This window comes from Talpa europaea (assembly GCF_964194135.1).
Source record: "Talpa europaea genome assembly, chromosome: 10".
NCBI lineage: Eukaryota > Metazoa > Chordata > Mammalia > Eulipotyphla > Talpidae > Talpa > Talpa europaea.
The window spans coordinates 44,233,108-44,250,981 of NC_140077.1; the positions used below are offsets into that span (position 1 = coordinate 44,233,108).

General features: G+C 49.8%; 1 protein-coding gene across 1 annotated transcript in view; it reads right to left on the reverse strand.

The window, feature by feature from the left end:
* The window catches only part of COL13A1 (collagen type XIII alpha 1 chain), a gene marked incomplete at both ends in the record, with an annotated part of 159,574 nt that overhangs the window by 65,006 nt on the left and 76,694 nt on the right, over positions 1-17,874 (reverse strand). Inside the window, 6 exons of the mRNA XM_084244428.1 lie at positions 674-700; positions 1,731-1,757; positions 2,535-2,570; positions 12,532-12,582; positions 14,870-14,896; positions 17,674-17,709. Coding sequence (XP_084100554.1) covers positions 674-700; positions 1,731-1,757; positions 2,535-2,570; positions 12,532-12,582; positions 14,870-14,896; positions 17,674-17,709 — 204 coding nt within the window. The remainder of the gene's footprint in view (positions 1-673; positions 701-1,730; positions 1,758-2,534; positions 2,571-12,531; positions 12,583-14,869; positions 14,897-17,673; positions 17,710-17,874) is intronic.

Here is a 17,874-nt window from a genome sequence, read left to right on the forward strand (position 1 = left end):
CCCAGCTGGACAAGGAGTCTCATATGTTGCTCTTACTGGACACTACAAATACAGGGCCCTTCTGCCAACCCCACAGAACAGGAACAGGAGGTGGCCCCTCACAATGTAGTGAGACCACCTTGGAGGCAGGAAGTCATCCCACCCCAGGGCCACCCCATCTGCTCTTCATGACCATTGGTCTTGCTGGGAACTGGTCTCTCCCCTGGACTGGCAGGATCCTGACAGGAGGAGGCCTTTTCCTTCTGGAAGGGGTGACCTGGAGGAGACTGAAGAGAGCAGGATCCTTCAAAGGGTCTGTAGAAAGTGATGGGGCAATGGCCTGCTTTCCCAGCTGCCCACAGGGGATCAGGCTAAGGAGAAAAGGTTCTTTCCTAGAGAAAATTCTGGGTGGGCCCCTATGCCCTGGGGTGAGTGCTGCACACAGGCTTGTTGGAAGGCACAGGCGGTGGCAGTTGGGAGCACTGAGCAAGCCTCTGGCTCCATGTGACACTGGCCAAACCTGGACTCTCTCTGGACCCCCCTTTTTTACTTTTCTGGTGGGCAACCCCCCCACCCCACATTGATGTGAAGACCCAGGCGGGGTGTTGTACACAGCTGGGAGTGATTTTAGGGCAGCCACTCTCACTGTCCCTGTCAGCCCCTCTCATGGGAAGGAGGAAAGCTGGGGTCTTACCATCTCCCCTTTGGGTCCAGGGTGGCCCTGGAAGGAGAAAAGCATGAGTGCCAGGTACATTGTCTGTGCCCCAGAAGCCCCCCACCACATCTGCACCACCCTCCACCACTGATTGCTCATTTTGCACTTTCCTTGCTTGCACGCTCGCCTGCTCACAGCTCGTCCACCTGGCCCTTGACCCTCCCGCTGCTCTTTGGGCTTATTTAGCAGCTCCCAGCCCTTGGAGAACAGAGACATGAGGGTGTCTTTCTGAACCTCAATCTCTGCCCCATCCCTACTCCCAGGGCAGTCTTGAGGGACACTGGTTCCTGTGAGACGAGGGAAATGACCTCCATGGCCCCTTGTGTGCTGAGCTCTGGCTGCAGATGAAAGGTGGGGATCACCTCATCTGAGAGCCGGTGGGGCTGGGCTTGGCACAAATGTCTTCACTTTTGGGGCGACCTCTGCGGGCACTGGAGGGGTTTGCTCTCTTCCAGCTCACTCCTTCCTAGGCATGGGGACAGGGTCTCCTTTCCTCTGAGTCTGGAGCCAGTCAAAAGGATTAAAGTGAACAAAGAAGGCAGCTACTGACTGGGAGTAGTCTCCATGTGGACTTGGGCAGGTGTGAGGTCTCAGCCTGGATAGGAGGCCATACGGAGAATGGGGGTGTGGAGGTACAGGGGTGTTGGGGAGTGAGGTCAAGTATGGGAGCGAGTGCCCAGGTTGCTCTTAGAAAATCAGGTTGAGCGCTCCCTCTTCTTCCCCTAGCTGCTCCCTGCCTTGCTCCCGGTCCCCTTCTAGGAGTGCCCCAGAATCTCCAAATTCGAGGGGTGGCTCTGGCTCTAGGCACTGAGAGGCCAGGTTGGAAACTGTGGACTCATGCCTGGGGAGCCCCGGGGTCAGGAGCAACACATTCAAATGGCTCCTCCTCCCCTTCTGGGGGGCAATGACTTTCTGTGTCAGTAACACTCACTCTACCTAGGGGAAGGAATCAGGGCCTTAGAGAAGGCCTAAGACACCAGGTTGGTGAACCTGAACAGGGAAGGGGAGATCCCACAGCTCAAAGGGGTCCACTCACCAATTTGCCGTCCAGACCAATGGGGCCCTGAAAGCAAAAAGAGGCAGCTGTGAGGACTGAGCACTACAGGTCTGTGCCAAAGAGACAGCCTGGGCCAGTGGGTCAGACTCAGCAAGTTAAGGTTCAGCGTTCCCACTGGACTACTTCCTGGGCATGTGACCATGGTGAAGCCTAAGCCACAGTTTCCCATCCTAAAATGGGAGTGAGAATAACAGAACCTTCCACCAAAGGTCCTTGTGAAGAGGGTCCCAGGCTGGGGAAGACCCTGATGGGTGGTGGTCACCATTTTGACCAAGGACCTCTCCCTCCCCCCTAGAGGAGAGTGGGCAGTGTTTCTGTAGACAGCCAGGGCCGGCCAGCACCAAGGCCGGAGGAAAAGGGGAGCAAGTTGCTATGCTGCCCTTCCTCTTCCAGCCTGTCTCAGCCCCTTAGGCGAGGGTCAAGGGACACCCAGATGCCACCTCGCTGCCTCCCCTAGAAGCTCCTCTCACAGCTAGGGCACAGTCGCTTCCCTGCGAGGCACCAACTCTGTTCCAGGCTCCGTGTCCTGCTCGGCTTACCAGCAGTGACTTCACCTGCCTGTTCGTGACCTGCTGCCTTTATTTCCCTGCCCTCTCTTGCATTATAAACCAGGTGCCGACCTCTCTCGGCAGTTGCTCCCTTTGAAAGGCTGTGGGAGAGGGTCCGTAGTGACCTGGGCTCGGAGGGCAACAGCAGCTTCTAGGCTTGAAGCTTAATTCACTTGAAGTTTAACTCAGCCTGGCTCAGGTCACCAAGTAGCCTCGGCCTTCCTTCCCCACTTACCGGAAATCCAGGGAAACCTCGAGTGCCCGGCTGACCCTGCAAAGAAGGGAGAGCAGTGAGGCTGGGCAAGCAGGAGCCGAAGTGAATCCTTAGCCCCCGCCGGTTCATTTTTGCCCCCAGAGAGCCCCCGCTCTTCCAGTTCCTCTGGAATCACTCGTGGGAGAACCACGGTGAGGTGGTTGTTGGAGAGAAAAGTGGGAAGCAGCATGTCGTAGGAAATCTCCAGGGACTGGGGGTGGGGGAGGAAAAGGAGGCGGCCAGCATCCTTTGGGTCCCCCTGGGAAGCAGCCCCAGAGTGCACCTCGCTGCCCTGGAGCCTCTGCCCTTCAGAATGTAAACGGGATGGAGAGCAGCCACAGCAGGGGCGAGGCACACAGCACACCGCGCCCTTTCTGTGTGCAGTCATTGCTCAGGGCCACATATCCCGGGACGGTTTGGATAGCAGCAGATCTCAGAACTTGACCTTTGAAGTGTGTGTTTTCAGGTCAGGGCAGGCCAGCCCGCTCACTTTCTTCTACCTAGCCAGCAGGTCCTCCTAGCAGTTGGGTCATCTCTGGAACCCCTGATCTTTAGGGACACTGAACAATTCATGTTTGTTTTCCTGCAGGGAAGACTGGAGGTGTGGAGTGCAACTCAGAGCGATTTTCAGGTTGGAGACAGGAAGCGGGCTTACTGGTCACAGCCCAGTGGTTATGGTCAAGACTGAGGACTAGACATGTTCTGAGGTTACAAAGACACGAGGCTGTGAAGATCAGGGTCAGGGAGGGCTGACCAGGAGGTCCAAGGTAACGGAGAGATAGAAACGTGAGTCACGTCACTCCTTTCTCAAAAACCAGCCAGGGTTCTTCTAGTTACAGTCAAGGTCATCCTCCATCTCATCCTGACTCAACATTTAGCTCCCCTTTCCTGCCTCATGGTTCCACCTACTCTTGGCTTGGGCACACCAGCTTACCACCTTCCCCTAAATGCCCAGATCCTCAGCATGCCCAGCTCTTAGCGTGGAGTGTCTCCTTGACCAAGACAACCATATTCTCTTCCCAAACTTGGCTTTTCTGAGTCTGGCAGCCTGAGTTCTAATCCTGCCTCACCAGTGAAGGCTGAGTGACTCGGAACGAGTTGCCTGACTCAGTTTCCTCTTCTAGAGGATAGGGAGAGAAGCACAACCTGCTAAGGTCATTGAACAACATTCAATTCTGTTTGTGAGATCTATTGAATTGGTAGCTGCTATCACTGGGTGTTTGTTGGGTTGCACAGAACCGAGGAGCACCAGAACATAGCAAGGTTGCTTTTGATCTAATGTGTCTTAGCATTCATGGCGGTTTGTCCTTGCCAATCAGGAGTTTCAGAATCAGATCCTATCTAGAGGAAGATTTCTCTGGATCCATCTCCTGTGAACCTGAAACCTCTCCAGGATGACTGGATCCTTCTTGAAGTCATGGACGTGTGTGGACAGAGGCCTCTGCTCCAGGGACATGACCGGGTGGGGTGGGGAGACTGCCGTCAGGAGGGGGGCACTGGTGGGTCGGGAAGCAAGCTGGAGTAAGCTGCAGCCTCAGGATGGGCTGGTGGCAGGCATCCAAAAGCACAGGAGGGTGGAGATGCCACTCATATATCAGAAGGGCCGGGCCTTCTCTCCTCTCAAGGATAAGTGTTCCTAAGAATAGCATTAAGGAGAAAACCCGGAAACCATGCATGGTAACCCTGAGACCTCCCCGTGTAAACTTTCAACTACGTTGAGCTGAGAGGCCTAAGAAAAGGTCAGCAGGAGCGGATTCCAAGAAACATCTTCAAGCCCCACTCCCAAGAATGTTTACACGGTCAAGATAATCACACGGTTTGCTAATTACAGAGCCTGCCTTGGTAGCAGGATGCATGGCTCCAACCTAGAGCCAAACCCAGGGCTCACCAAGGCTTTTTTCGGGATCTTGGGGAAAATGTTGTCATGGACCAAGAAGAAGCTGGAACTCCACTTCTTGGAGAGAGTGGGCCTGGGCAGGGCCCTTGGAGACATTTGGAACTGAATTTGAATTTGCATCTCTGCAATCACATGCTGAGACAGCTCTTCTGATGTTTATTGGCTCATCCTTTTTATTTGCGAATGCCAGTTTGTATCTATACTGACATTTTCTACTAGGTGGTGTGTCTTTTTTCCTATTGATTTGAGCAGAGCTTTTGGTCAAGAACAGCAACTTGTCAGTGTTGCAAATATCCTTTCCAGTTTTACCTTTGTTTTTTTATTTATGGTATGTTTTCTGCCATATGGAAGTTTCAAGGTTGTCTTGACAATCTTACCCATCTTCTCCTATGGCTTCTGGGTTTTATGTTATGTTCCAAAGAACCTGCCCCAGTTAAGAAATATAAAATGCTCCTGCATGCTTTGTCTTGGCATTTTACGGTTTCATGTTTTATTTAAGTAGTATATTCATTTGCAATTTATTCTCATATAGTGAATGAAGTAGAGGTTTCTGCATTTTTAAAAATTCATTTTCATTCATCCCAGAAACATTTTCTGGACAACTTAGTTTCTCTTTCTATGGTGAAATGAGACCGAGTGCGTTTGGCTTTATTTCTGACTTCCTTCGTCTGTTCTATTTGTTGTCTTAATTGCTCTGTGTTTATAATATATCTTGAGATTGAGCAGAATGAGCCCCCTCCTCCTCATTCCCCTTACTCTATTTTCCAGAACTTCCCCAACATCCTTAGAACCTTATTTTTTTTTTCAAATGAAATTGAATTATCTAGCTGGACTCCCAACTCAATCTAACTCCTAATCTAATCACTGGGATTAGGTCATATTAAATTTAATATTAATGTACATTGCTTCATGGATGAATAGTATGTCTTTCTATACAGGCATAGGGAATAAGCTTTATATTTCTCTATTCAAGGCCAGAATGGAGAGAAGCCAAATACATCCCAGCAATTTGGAAGTAGACCCCCCATGTCTATTCCTCTCCACCTTCCTCTTACCTGCATCTTGTTTGGGGAAAAGAAACACAGACAGACAGAAGGTTCTGTTCTCCCTCCCTCTTGTCTGGCCTCTGCAGGAGGCTCAGTGGCGCATCTGCCCAGAGCCTACTTCATTCTGTCTCCCACACTCCAATCAGTGTTGACCAAATGAGACTCTGCTGGGAAATGTGTAATCACTGGCTGGGCTGGGAGAGGAGAGCCCTGTTCTGTGCAACATCGGCCGATTTCATGGTGCAAGGACACCTACCATGCCCAGTTCCAACCAGATGCCACAGAACACAGGATTGGGCCGGGGTGCCCCTTCTGCTCTGGTGGGCCTGTGAGTCTACTCCCACTCACCACGTGCTGACTTCCAGCGGCAAAGGGAGGAGAAGACACCTCCCTGGACGTTCCAAGGACGTCTGACATGCATCACGTTCTCCCTTAACTCATCTTCCCAAACAAAAATCTCAGCACCATTCAAGTCAGAAGTGTGGGCTCAATTTGAACTCTGTCCCCACTTTTATCATCACTGCATCCTGTAAATTTCAATTCCAAAAAGTCTCCCCAGTCTAGCCCTCTCACCACTCCTGACTGCATTCTTGTCCAGGCCCTGATGGAGCAAGTGCTTTCCAGCTAGAGCCCACCTGCAGCATCTCCTGAATATTCCCCCCACCGAAGCAGGGAGGATCAGCCTTTCTCTGATCTTGTCCTCCTTGACCAAATACAGCTCTCCACTGTGCTCAGGAGAAAGCCCTGACCCTCAAAACATCATAAGCAGGTGCTTCAGGGACCTGCCCTTGTCCACCTGCCAGCCTTGCCCCTCGCCATCCTTGTCCTTATTTTGTTCCAGAAAGACCTGTACCCATTTCTCTGGTAGTTTACAGGAACCTCTCCTGCCTCTAGGGCTCGTGCTTCTATACAGGCCTTGTTACCTGGGTAACCCCGGTACGTGCTTGCTTATAGTTTTTCTATCCCTTCCCCCAGAAGCCACCTTCATACCTGCGTCCACCCCAAGTGAAGCCCTCCTCCGTGTCCCCACATCTCCTGCTGTGCATATCCTGGCTGTGTACCAGCTATGCTGCAATCGTCTGTGGCATTGCCATTCTCTGCAAAGGGGCTGCAATCAGATTTCCATTTGCTGCCCAGCACATAGCATGCACTGTGTTGCATATAGCAGCAAATATTAACGGACTGAATAAACAAAATTCAATATACTGTACATGTGGATTCACTTGCTTAGGCTGGGCAGCTGGGATCCTGGTGGATGAGGTCCAGAAACTCAGACAGCACCTTCTGGCCCCTGAAGAGAAGCACTCTGAAGATGGGGGGCATTTCCTAGTCTGGCAGATGACCTTCCCAGTGCCTCTTGGGCTAGCCAGCATCTGGGGTCCTACCAACTTTCAGTTTAACAGGGCACATTGCTCTAGCATCTTGCCTGCACGTCAAGTGACACATCCTTCTCTAATGTACCTGGATGGGTCCCCCATTGGTTTGGGCCATTTGTCAAGCTCCAAGGGAGGTGGCAGGTGGCCCAAAGAGCAGCAACTCTTGTCCTCTCTGAAAACAGACATCAGAGAAAACACATACGTAGTGGGAGACTTCAACACACCACTATCAACAATGGATAGATCAACAAGACAAAAAATAAGTAAAGAAACCAAAGCTCTAAATAAGGACCTAGAGCAATTGGGCTTAACAGACATCTATAGAACACTAAACCCCAAAAAAACGGAGTACACATTTTTCTCAAGCGCACACGGATCATTCTCCAGGATAGATCACATACTGGGGCACAAGACAAACATCAACAGATACACCAAGATTGAAATCATATCAACCATCTTTTCTGACCATGAAACTAGAAATAAACCATAAAAAGAAGGCAAGGAACTTTCCTACCTCATGGAGATTAAAAACCACACTACTGGAAGACCACTGGACTAATGAGGAGATCAAAGAAGAAATTAAAAAATTTTTTGAATTGAACGACAAGGAGGACACCAATATCCTAAATGTATGGGATGCAGCAAAAGCAGTAATAAGAGGAAAATATATAGCAATAGAAGCTCACATCAAGAAACAAGAAAGAACTCAAAGAAACAACCTAATCTCGAAGCTCAAAGATCTAGAAAAAGAACAACAAAAAAACCCCAAAACCAGTAGAAGAAAAGAAATAATAAAAACCAAAGCAGAAATAAATGAAATTGAAACGAAAAAAACAATCCAAAAGATCAATGAAACCAAGAGCTGGTTCTTTGAAAAAATCAATAAAATAGACAAACCCCTAGCCAGGCTCACAAAGGAAAAAAGGGAGAAAGCACAAATAAACAGGATCATCAATGAAAGAGGAGAAATCATAACGGACACAGCAGAAATCAAAAGAATAATCAGTAACTACTATGAACAGTTATATGGAAACAAGTTTAACAATCTAGAGGAGAAGGACAAATTCCTAAACTCTACAATCACCCAAAGCTAGATAAAGAAGAAATAGAACACCTAAACAGACCAATTATAATTAGCGAAATTGAAATGGTAATCAAAAACCTCCCCAAAAACAAAAGCCCAGGACCTGATGGATTTACAAATGAATTCTACCAAACATTCAGAGATGAATTAGTGCCTATCCTTCACAAACTCTTCCAAAAAATTGAGAAGGAAGGGACAATACCAAACACGTTTTATGAAGCCAACATTACACTAATACCAAAACCGAACAAGGACAACACAAAAAAGGAAAACTACAGGCCAATCTCCCTAATGAACACTGATGCAAAAATCCTCAATAAAATTATAGCTATCAGAATCCAACAATGTATCCATAAGATAATTCACCACGACCAAGTAGGATTCATTCCAGGGACACAAGGATGGTTTAACATCCGAAAATCAATCAATGTTATCCAACACATCAACAAAAAGAAATATAAAAACCATATGATAATATCAATAGATGCTGAGAAAGCTTTCGACAAAGTGCAATGCCCATTCATGATAAAAGCCCTTGAAATTCTTGGGATACGAGGAACATACCTCAACATCATAAAGGCCATCTATGACAAGCCAACAGCCAGTATCATTCTCAATGGTGAAAAGCTGAAAGCAATTCCATTAAGATCTGGAACAAGACAAGGATGTCCACTCTCACCACTGCTTTTCAATATAATACTGGAAGTCCTAGCAAGAGCAATAAGACAAGAGAAAGACATCCAAGGAATCCAAATAGGAAAAGAAGAAGTCAAACTATCACTATTTGCAGACGATATGATATTATACATAGAGAACCCCAAAAACTCCACAGAAAAACTAATTCAACTCATCAATCAGTTCAGTAAAGTGGCAGGATACAAAATCAACACGCAAAAGTCAGTAGCCTTCCTATACACAAACAATAAATCTGAAGAAGAAGAAATCAAAAAAACCATCCCTTTTGTTATTGAAACAAAAAAAATCAAATATTTGGGAATAAATCTAACAAAAGAGGTAAAGGACCTATACAAAGAAAACTATAAAACACTGTTAAAAGAAATAGAAGAAGACACAAAGAAATGGAAAGACATCCCCTGCTCATGGATTGGAAGAATAAACATTATTAAAATGGCCATCCTTCCAAAAGCAATATACAGATTCAATGCTATTCCAATCAAAATTTCAATGTCATTCTTCAAAGAAATAGAACAATTATTGATGAAATTCATATGGAATCACAAAAAAACCCCGAATAGCCAAAGCTCTCCTGAAAAAAAAAGAAAGGAATGGAGGCATCACACTCCCAGACTTCAAACTATACTACAAAGCCATAATCATCAAAACTGCATGGTATTGGAACAAGAACAGAAATACAGACCAATGGAATCGAATAGAAAATCCAGAAATAAACCCACAGATTTATGGTCAACTAATCTTTGACAAAGGAGCAAAGACTATGCATTGGAGCAAAGAAAGTTTGTTCAATAAATGGTGCTGGGAAAACTGGGTCGCTACATGCAAAAGAATGAAGCTTGACCACTACCTCACACCATACACAAAAATCAACTCAAAATGGATTAAAGAACTAGACATAAGACCTAAAACCATAAAATATATAGAAGGAAATATAGGCGAAACACTACGTGATTTGCACATCAAAGACATCTTTACAGACACATCACCCAAAGCAGTGATAGTGAAGGCAAAGATAAACAGCTGGGACTACATCAAATTAAAGAGCTTCTGCACAGCAAAAGAGACAATAACAAAAACAAAGAGAAACCCCACCAACTGGGAGAACATTTTTGCACCCAACACTAATGATAAAGGACTGATCACAAAAATCTGCAAAGAGCTGATGAGGCTCAACAACAACAAAGAAAATAATCCAGTCAAAAAATGGGCAGAAGAGCTAAAAAGAAACTTCTCTGAAGAGGAAATGCAAATGGCCAACAGGCATATGAAAAAAATGTTCAACATCACTTGTAATCAGGGAAATGCAAATCAAAACTACCATGAGATACCATCTTACACCAGTGAGAATGGCACATATTAAAAAAACTAGCAACAACAAATGTTGGCAAGGGTGTGGAGAAAAAGGAACTCTTCTGCACTGTTGGTGGGAGTGTAAACTGGTCCAACCACTGTGGAAAGCTGTGTGGAGATTTCTGGACCTACTAAACATAGAGCTTCCATATGATCCAGCAATTCCACTCCTAGGTATTTACCCAAAGGACACAGAAACATCAATTCCAAAGAACACCTGCACCCCTATGTTTATAGCAGCACTGTTTACAATAGCTAAGCTTTGGAAACAACCCAAATGCCCAAAAATAGATGACTGGATCAAGAAGATGTGGTACATATACACCATGGAATATTACTCAGCATTCAAAAAAGATAAACACATGCAATTTGCAGCAACATGGATGGCGCTGGAAGGGATCATGCTCAGCGAAATAAGCCAAAAAGAAAAAGAAAAATACCGGATGGTCTCACTCATAGCAGGAATCTAGAAAACTTAAATAAGGGACCAGGAAAATGAATAACTGTAAGAAAGTGAAAATCAAAATCAACAAACAACTATGAACCAGAGGCACTTTTAGGGGGGCGGGGGCGGGAGGGGAGGGATTGGGGTCAGAATGGGGGGGCTGCAATTGTATGGGGAATATAACAATAAAATTTATTATCTAAAAAATAAATAAATAAATAAATAAATAAAATGTAAAGTAAACTTTAACCCCCACCCTAATTTCCCCTTTCACGTGATAGCTAAATAAATATCTTGAACTGAAAAAAAAAAAAAAAAAACAGTGAAATGACATTTGCTGCTGAAAGAGTTTCAGAGCATCAACACAATGAATCAGCTGTGGTTTCCCCCGGGGGCAGACAGAGATGGTGGCCAAGGGCTCGTGCTTTGCGCTACACCCCTGTTTTAACAAGCCTGCCCTGGCTCAGGCTTTGCTGTTAGAACCTGGGGACTGTCTTCTTTCTCTGTGACCTTCCTGTCTCACAGTAGTCCTCTGACTGGGCACTACTTGGATTCAGGGCACCTACCTCACAGGAACCCCAACACACAAGGTGACTTATAGCCCATTAGGGCAGCAGCCCTGTGAGTCCAGAGGCAGTGGCCAGTTACCCGAGGCTGGTGGTCGGCTATGGCAGAAGACCTGGAGCTGCACGGCCCAGGCTGGGTGACCAGCACGGCCACACTCTAGCGTATGACCTTGGGCAAGTCACACAACCTCTCTCTGCCTTGCTTTTCTCATCTATAAAAAGGAGGTAGTAATGGGATCTACCTCTGGGTTGTGAGAATTAAGTGAGTTTAAACTTGCCACAGAGTAAGTGCCAAAGATCTGTCCTTAACCTTACATTATAGTCTGAGCCCAGAGGAAACCTTCACATCCTGCCTCCAGGATTTGACCTGTCTGCCAGCCAAGCCCCCTGCTCCCACCATCCCCAGTCTCTCAGCTGGGTCTCCCTCTCAGTCCCCACCTCTGTCACAGCCTGTCTGCTGGCGCCTCATTGCCCCCACCCTTGCATGTTACTTAGCAGTTTGCCTCTGACCCTTCTGCCTAGACTGTGGGTAAGAGAGACGCCTGCTTCCTTGGATGTTTCTATTGAAGGCAGAAGGGTGAGTAGGCTGGGCCTCAGCCATCCACTGGGCTAATCTAAGACTACAGGGGAGACATGGGAGCAAGAGGTGAGCCACTGAGAACCTGTTGCTGTGATCCAAGCCCTGGGTGACAGGGTTCTTGGGTTCTAATCCTAATCCCAGCTTCTGTGTGGGTCCCTGACCAAGTCTCTTCTCTCAGGGCCTCAGTTTCCCCTTTTGAGACCACCGTGCTAGCCTACCACCAAAGTCCTTCCCACCCTGACATTTGGTGATTTTATGGAAGCCCTGTGTTTTGGCATCTTTAAGGAAAAACAACTAATCCTCCCTTCTATAGCCACACTATCTTCCTGTATCATCACCCAGGTCCTCCTTTCGGTACTTAAGCAAGCACATCTGAGGGGACACGTCACTATTTCTCCAGGGTCCCAGCCATTGGGTGGAGGGCACCACCGGACACAGGACCCAGAGCTACACACAAAAGGAGCCTTTAAGGAGGAGCAGTGGGTTGGGCCTTTGCCAAGACCTGGAGTGCAGGTTCCCCGACCTGGGTCAGCGAATCTGGATTTCGGGTACCTGCTCCATGGGTTTCCGGAAACAAGGCTTGTCCCCTGGACAGCTGGAGCACACCCAACTACACACACACACACACACACCCGTGAAGAAGAGCCAGCACTTTCTCTCCTTTGTCTGTAAACAGCAGGGCCACCTAGCAGCTGCTGCTGCTCTGTGGCTGGAGGAATGGCTCCCGCGAGCCCTCCCGCGAGGCTGTAATGGAGGTATATTTAGTCAGGCCGCTTTCTCTCACATCAACAGCAGCACTGAGGCCTGACCTGGTGACCACATCATGTGTGGTGGCCGCCACACCCAGGGGCCAGGCCAGGACTTGTGTCCCCTCTACCCCCAAGCCCTTCTCATTACCTCCCCCAGCCCTTGCTCCCAAGAAGAGCAGAAAGCACTTACTGGAGGGCCTCGGGGACCAATGATGGACATGCCTGCGTCTCCAGGGGCACCCTGTGGGAGAGAGGAAGAGAAGGGGGGCAGGGGCCGGAGGGGAGGGGCGGGGGGGGGGGGAAGATAAAGATGAAAGAGAGGAACTGGCAGCTGGGGAGGAGGGCAGGTAAGGGGGGCGGGAATGCCCGAGGACAAGAAGTGGGTCCAAGGATGCCGGGGAAGATGAGGGAGCCAGAGGGGAGGATAAGCAAAGGGGTGAGGGGGTTAGAAAGGATGGAGACAGGCAATGGGGAATCAGCAGGAATGTAAAGGGGTGAGGTGTGAACAGAGCAGGGAAAGAGGGCGGTGGGTCCCCAGGCCAGAGAGGGGAGAGTGCAATGGTGGGCAAGGAGGTGGGAGGGAGAGGCCTCCTCCATGACCCTCTTGGGACACTTTCCCACCCGCCCCAACCCACTCAATTTTCAAAGTCCCCGAGGTCCTTCCCCACTCAGGTGGGGTGACAGCTGCCTGCCTGGGCCCAAAGCAGAAGGCCCAGATACACACTAGTGTGGGCCCAGCAGCCCTGAGCCTGAGAGAGGGCTGGCGCTGCCTCAGGCTTCCTGGGCCTGGTTTGAGGGTGATCTTCAGGGGTTGATCTGGGGCTGAATTTTTAGCCCTGAGAGGATGGTGGGTGCTGCCGGGCTGGAAGCTCAAAGTTCCATCCAAGGTGGCTGAACTGACGAGCTAAAGCCTTGCGTGTGCGTGTGCATGTGAGAGGTAGAGAGGGTGACGGAAGAGGATGTAGGGTGCATGGAACACAACCTGGGGGTGAGAGGAGACGCTCTGGCAGAGCTGAGACTGTGCAGCTGGGAGGAGGGCAGGTGCCATGTGACCGGCAGAGGCAGGTGAGGGAATGGAAATGCCCGGGGCCCTTGCGCACGGGTCTTGCTCTGCCGGGCAAGTCAGGGGAGCTTTCCTAGCCCACACACCTCCTCTGTGAGCCGAGATTCTGTGAGCTGCTCTGCTGCCCTTACAGGGCAGGGGATGTAGATACATTTTGTAAAATGGCATGCCTCAAACATAGGTGAGGGTTAATTTCAAATTATTATTTATGCCACTGCAATTACACCATAAGTGTAATACAAGGCACTGTAGTGTGATGGTTAAGAGCCAGGATGCTTGGATCTGAAGTTCAGTTGTCCTTCTGGGAAGGACCTTGGGCAACATAACCTCTCTGCCTCAGTTTCCTAATGGTAAAGAAGGGATGTAGGACCTGTTTCATAGGGAAGCTGTGGAACTATCATGGGCTGGCAAGTATGTTATTGTCCTCATGCACTAATTGTGTCCCCTGCCCTCCATGGGCAGTTTGGATCCCGGGGAGAGTGGGCTGGCAGTCTCCATTCCTTTTGGAGGTCAGCATGGCCCAGTGGCTTGAGACCCGAGCCTTGGAGTCAGACACACCAAGGCTCTTCTCCAGCCCTATCACTTTCTGCTGGGTGACCTTGGGTATGTGACCCTGCCTCTCTTTGCCTCAGTTCCCTCTCATGTAAATGAGGATATCATGGGTAGGGGCATGTCAGCGTTACTTGGGAGAACTATGTTTGACAGTTAGGGTTCAATTCATGGCAGCTACTGTTATCATTGCTGCCATTATTATTTTGGAGATCGGGGACTCTGTTGCAGAAACACACACTGCAGTGAACAGCGTGGAAGTCCGACTGGCACCAGGCAGTCTGGCTTCTAGGTCTTGCTCATCATCATTGCTGTGGGGCCCTGGGCAAACCCCACCCCTTCTCCCAGCCTCCTTTTCTATAAAAGCAAGCTGGTTAGATGTGCTGCTCTTTGTAGTCCCCCAAGAACCCACCAGGGTTGATGTTCCAGGAAGGGCTCTTGGGGCTTCTCAGGAGGCTCTACTCTTCCACCCTGGGAGTCCCCCCCAACTTTTCCCTGCAGGGATTCTCTCTGTGATGGCCCAAATAGAGCTTCTAAGTCTGAAGGCACCATGGAAGACAGGGCAGTGGGGTTAGAGCCAGCAACAGAGAACGGTGATTGGCGTGGGGTGATGGCCTGAGGCAGGGAAGCAGAGCTGTGAGGCCACATGCAGCCTCAGTGGGGCAAGGGAGACCCACTCAGCCAGAGAAGCTGGGACCTTAGCCTGGGAATCTCAAGACTCCTGCCCGAGGTGTGGAAGCTGTTAGGAAACTGGGTCATGAGCGGCTGTGAGGGCAGAGCAGTCGGGTTGCACGCTCTCCTGGGGCCTGCACGGCAGGGGGGCTGGGCTGGGACAGTGACCTGGAACAGCCTCCCCCTCCTGAGGCTGACGTGGAAGGGCAGCCTGGGGCAGAGGCGGTAGGAACTGTGGACTCACCTTCTCGCCTGGTTGGCCCTTTACTCCCTAGGGCAGCCACATGCAACACGGGGTGCACGGAAGTGAGGGAGGGAGAGAAAAAAGAGATCAGATGAGAAAGAGGCACACACATAAGAATCTCTGTTAATGGCACTAGGACCAAACAAAAGAAATTGCCGTGAAATAAGAAGAAAACAAAACACAGATGCTGACACATGACATGCCCCGCATCCAACAAGCACAGCGTGTGGACGGCCGTTTGCCTCACGGTCTGGCCCAGCCAGCCCTTCCAGATAACTGGGAGGGAAATAGCGGCCCTTCAAAGTGTCTGTCTGTGTGAGAGAGAGAAAGAGTGTGTGTGTGTGTGTGTGTGTGTGTGTGTGAGAGAGAGAGAGAGAGAGAGAGAGAGAGAGAGAGAGAGAGAGAGAGAGAGAGGAGAGCTCCCAGGAACCCCCACTCTTGTCGTGGTCCCAGATGGCTGGGTAATTTGTGGTGGGGTTGGAGACTTCCCAGGACTGCATTATGAGGTAGAGTCTAGGCTGTTGGAAGGTCTAGCTGAGCACCAAACACAAAGATTTGCCAGATCAGACACGCTAGGAGTCAGGGCTAGCCAGGCAGGGCATGGAGATGGGGCCAGATGCAGAGGAAACTGGGTAATACCCTGGGCCTCTGTAGCCACAGTAATCAGTATTTACTGCACCCACATCCACCCTACTCCATAGAGGTGCCACCTCTGGTGAACTAGGAGAACAAGGAAGGCAATTCACACCCACTGGCCACCCCAGTCTTATCAGGGGGCTCACACTAGGCTCCTACTAGGCAGCCAAATGGGCCCATTCTCACATTTAGAAAGTGCAAGCAGCAAGAAAACCCCAGTGTGGCTTGAATGCAGCCTAGTATAGAAGGAAGTGGGGAGATGTCTGTGGCCCTCCTTCCTGGTGCCTCTACTCTGGGTCAGAACTAGGCTCCCAGGGACACCTCTTGGGGGACCCGACCACAGGCCCAAGAGGGAGAGCAGGAGGAGGAGGGCCTGGAGGGTTGCTTGCATTCTGCCCCCTTCCCTGCCAGGCTTCTGCCCTGAGGGCGGGGACTCCTGAAGCTTACCTGGAAGGAGCAAGGACTATGGTGTCTGGCAGTCAGTGTGAATACAAAACCCAGCCCCACCCCAGTCCTGGACAAATTGAGTCTCAACATGCTCATCAATGAAACGGGGACTCAGAAGGCTGTGGTGGAGCATATGCCTGGCTTGGGCCCACCTAGGCAGCCCCTGAGAAAGGCCAGCTCAGTGACATTTCCCTGCTCTGCCAGGGAGGCACCCAGAGGCTGGAATCAGAGAATGGAGCAGAGACAGAGGCAGCAGGAAGTCCACAATGCTGTGGATTGGACAGTGGTGAGAAGGCCTCACATGGGCTGACCCAGGGCCCCCAGCCTCCACTTTGACAGAAAGCGTGGGATGGCCCTGGGAGTGCAAAGTTCTGTGACATGGAACACTGGTGCTGAGCCTCTGAAATTTCCTGGGTTCTAGGCCAAAGCCCCATGGCTTCACCCTAAGGATCAGACCTCCTTAGAGCTGTGATGTCAATGGTTGATGGGGAATGATGTCATCAGGTTCAAGTGCATGTTTGGAGAGTCAGGTTGCCTGGGTTAAAGCCCCAGAAGAACCCGAGGTCACCTGACCTTGGGGAAAACAGAACATCTGAGCTTAATTTTCTCATCTGAAAAATGGGGTTGAAATTGTTTCTACCTCTTGCAGTTCTCATGAGAACCCAGTGGGGTTAATGGGCTCTTAGCGTGAGGCCCAGCCCGTGGTTAGCATTCTCAAGTGTTAGCTGTGACCTGGATGCCCTTCTCTTTGCGCCAGTATCACACCAGGAAGCAAACAGCACACAAGGATGCCACACACAAGCCTAAGGCCAGCCCTGCCCAAGAGGTGTGGTCAGGAGGCAAAGCAGGAGTGAGCAGGATAGGTGGTGTGGGCTGGTCAGGGGAGCCTGCGTGGAGGTTGAGGCTGATGACCAGTGGGGAGTTACGGGTCAATGGGGAGAGCAGCTGGGGCCACATCCTAGACTGGGCTGGATGGTGTTTGGCCATCAGTGCCTTAAGATGCCACCAGGAGCCTCCGCTGTCTGTTCTAGCCCCTCTGAGACTTGGAAAGACCCTGGTGCTGGAACCTCAAGGCCAAGGGCCATGATTCCATTTTGGAAAAATACTCTCCCTGTGAAACATTCTTGCTTCCATTTCACCACTGGGGAATGGCAACTGCTGGAACTCTCAGACCCTGGTGAGATGTTGGAGGCATTGCCTGGAAGCTCTGTTTCATCCCCGCTGATGAAGCGTCTGTCTAGAGAAGGGGTGCCAGAGGCTGGCTCCACTGCAATGCTGTCAATGTTGGTGGCATTTTTCACCATATTTTGCTGCCCTTGCTGGGACATGGGTGCAGAAATAGCTGTAGATCTGAGGGTGAGAGGCCAACCTCGGGGGCAGGGGAAGGAGTGGGTGGGAATCCTCTCAATGTGGAGGTGCTCAGCTTCGCTCAGTATTGATGGGCAAAGAGCTTTGTTCATACAACTTTCTTGGGTCTTTCCTTTGCCACAGCCACTCTCTGTCGAGTTAAGCCATGTTGCAAAGATCTGAAGTCTCTGCATAAAACTTTTTCGCTTCTCCTTAAGCCTGTTCACCTCTGAAGAGGACTCTGACAGGTGGAAGAGAGGTCCTGTCCCCTCCCTGATGCTGGGCTAAGTAACACCTTGCCAGGGTTTGGGGGACAGGCCAGCATGGAGAAACAAGCAATGGCCACCCAAGCAGGTACAAATGCACCAACTCACCACACGTCCAGGCATCCCAATGGCACCTTTGTCCCCCTGATGAAGGAGGCAGAGACAATTAGATGTAACTGGAACCAGGCCAGCCTGTGAAGGGCCCCGTGTACTAGCTGTGCACCCAATACCTGGTTCGCAGGGCAGTTGACTCAGTGCCCAACTGTCATGCCTGTGAACTTGCCCATTCAACTCCTGTGGACATCAGTA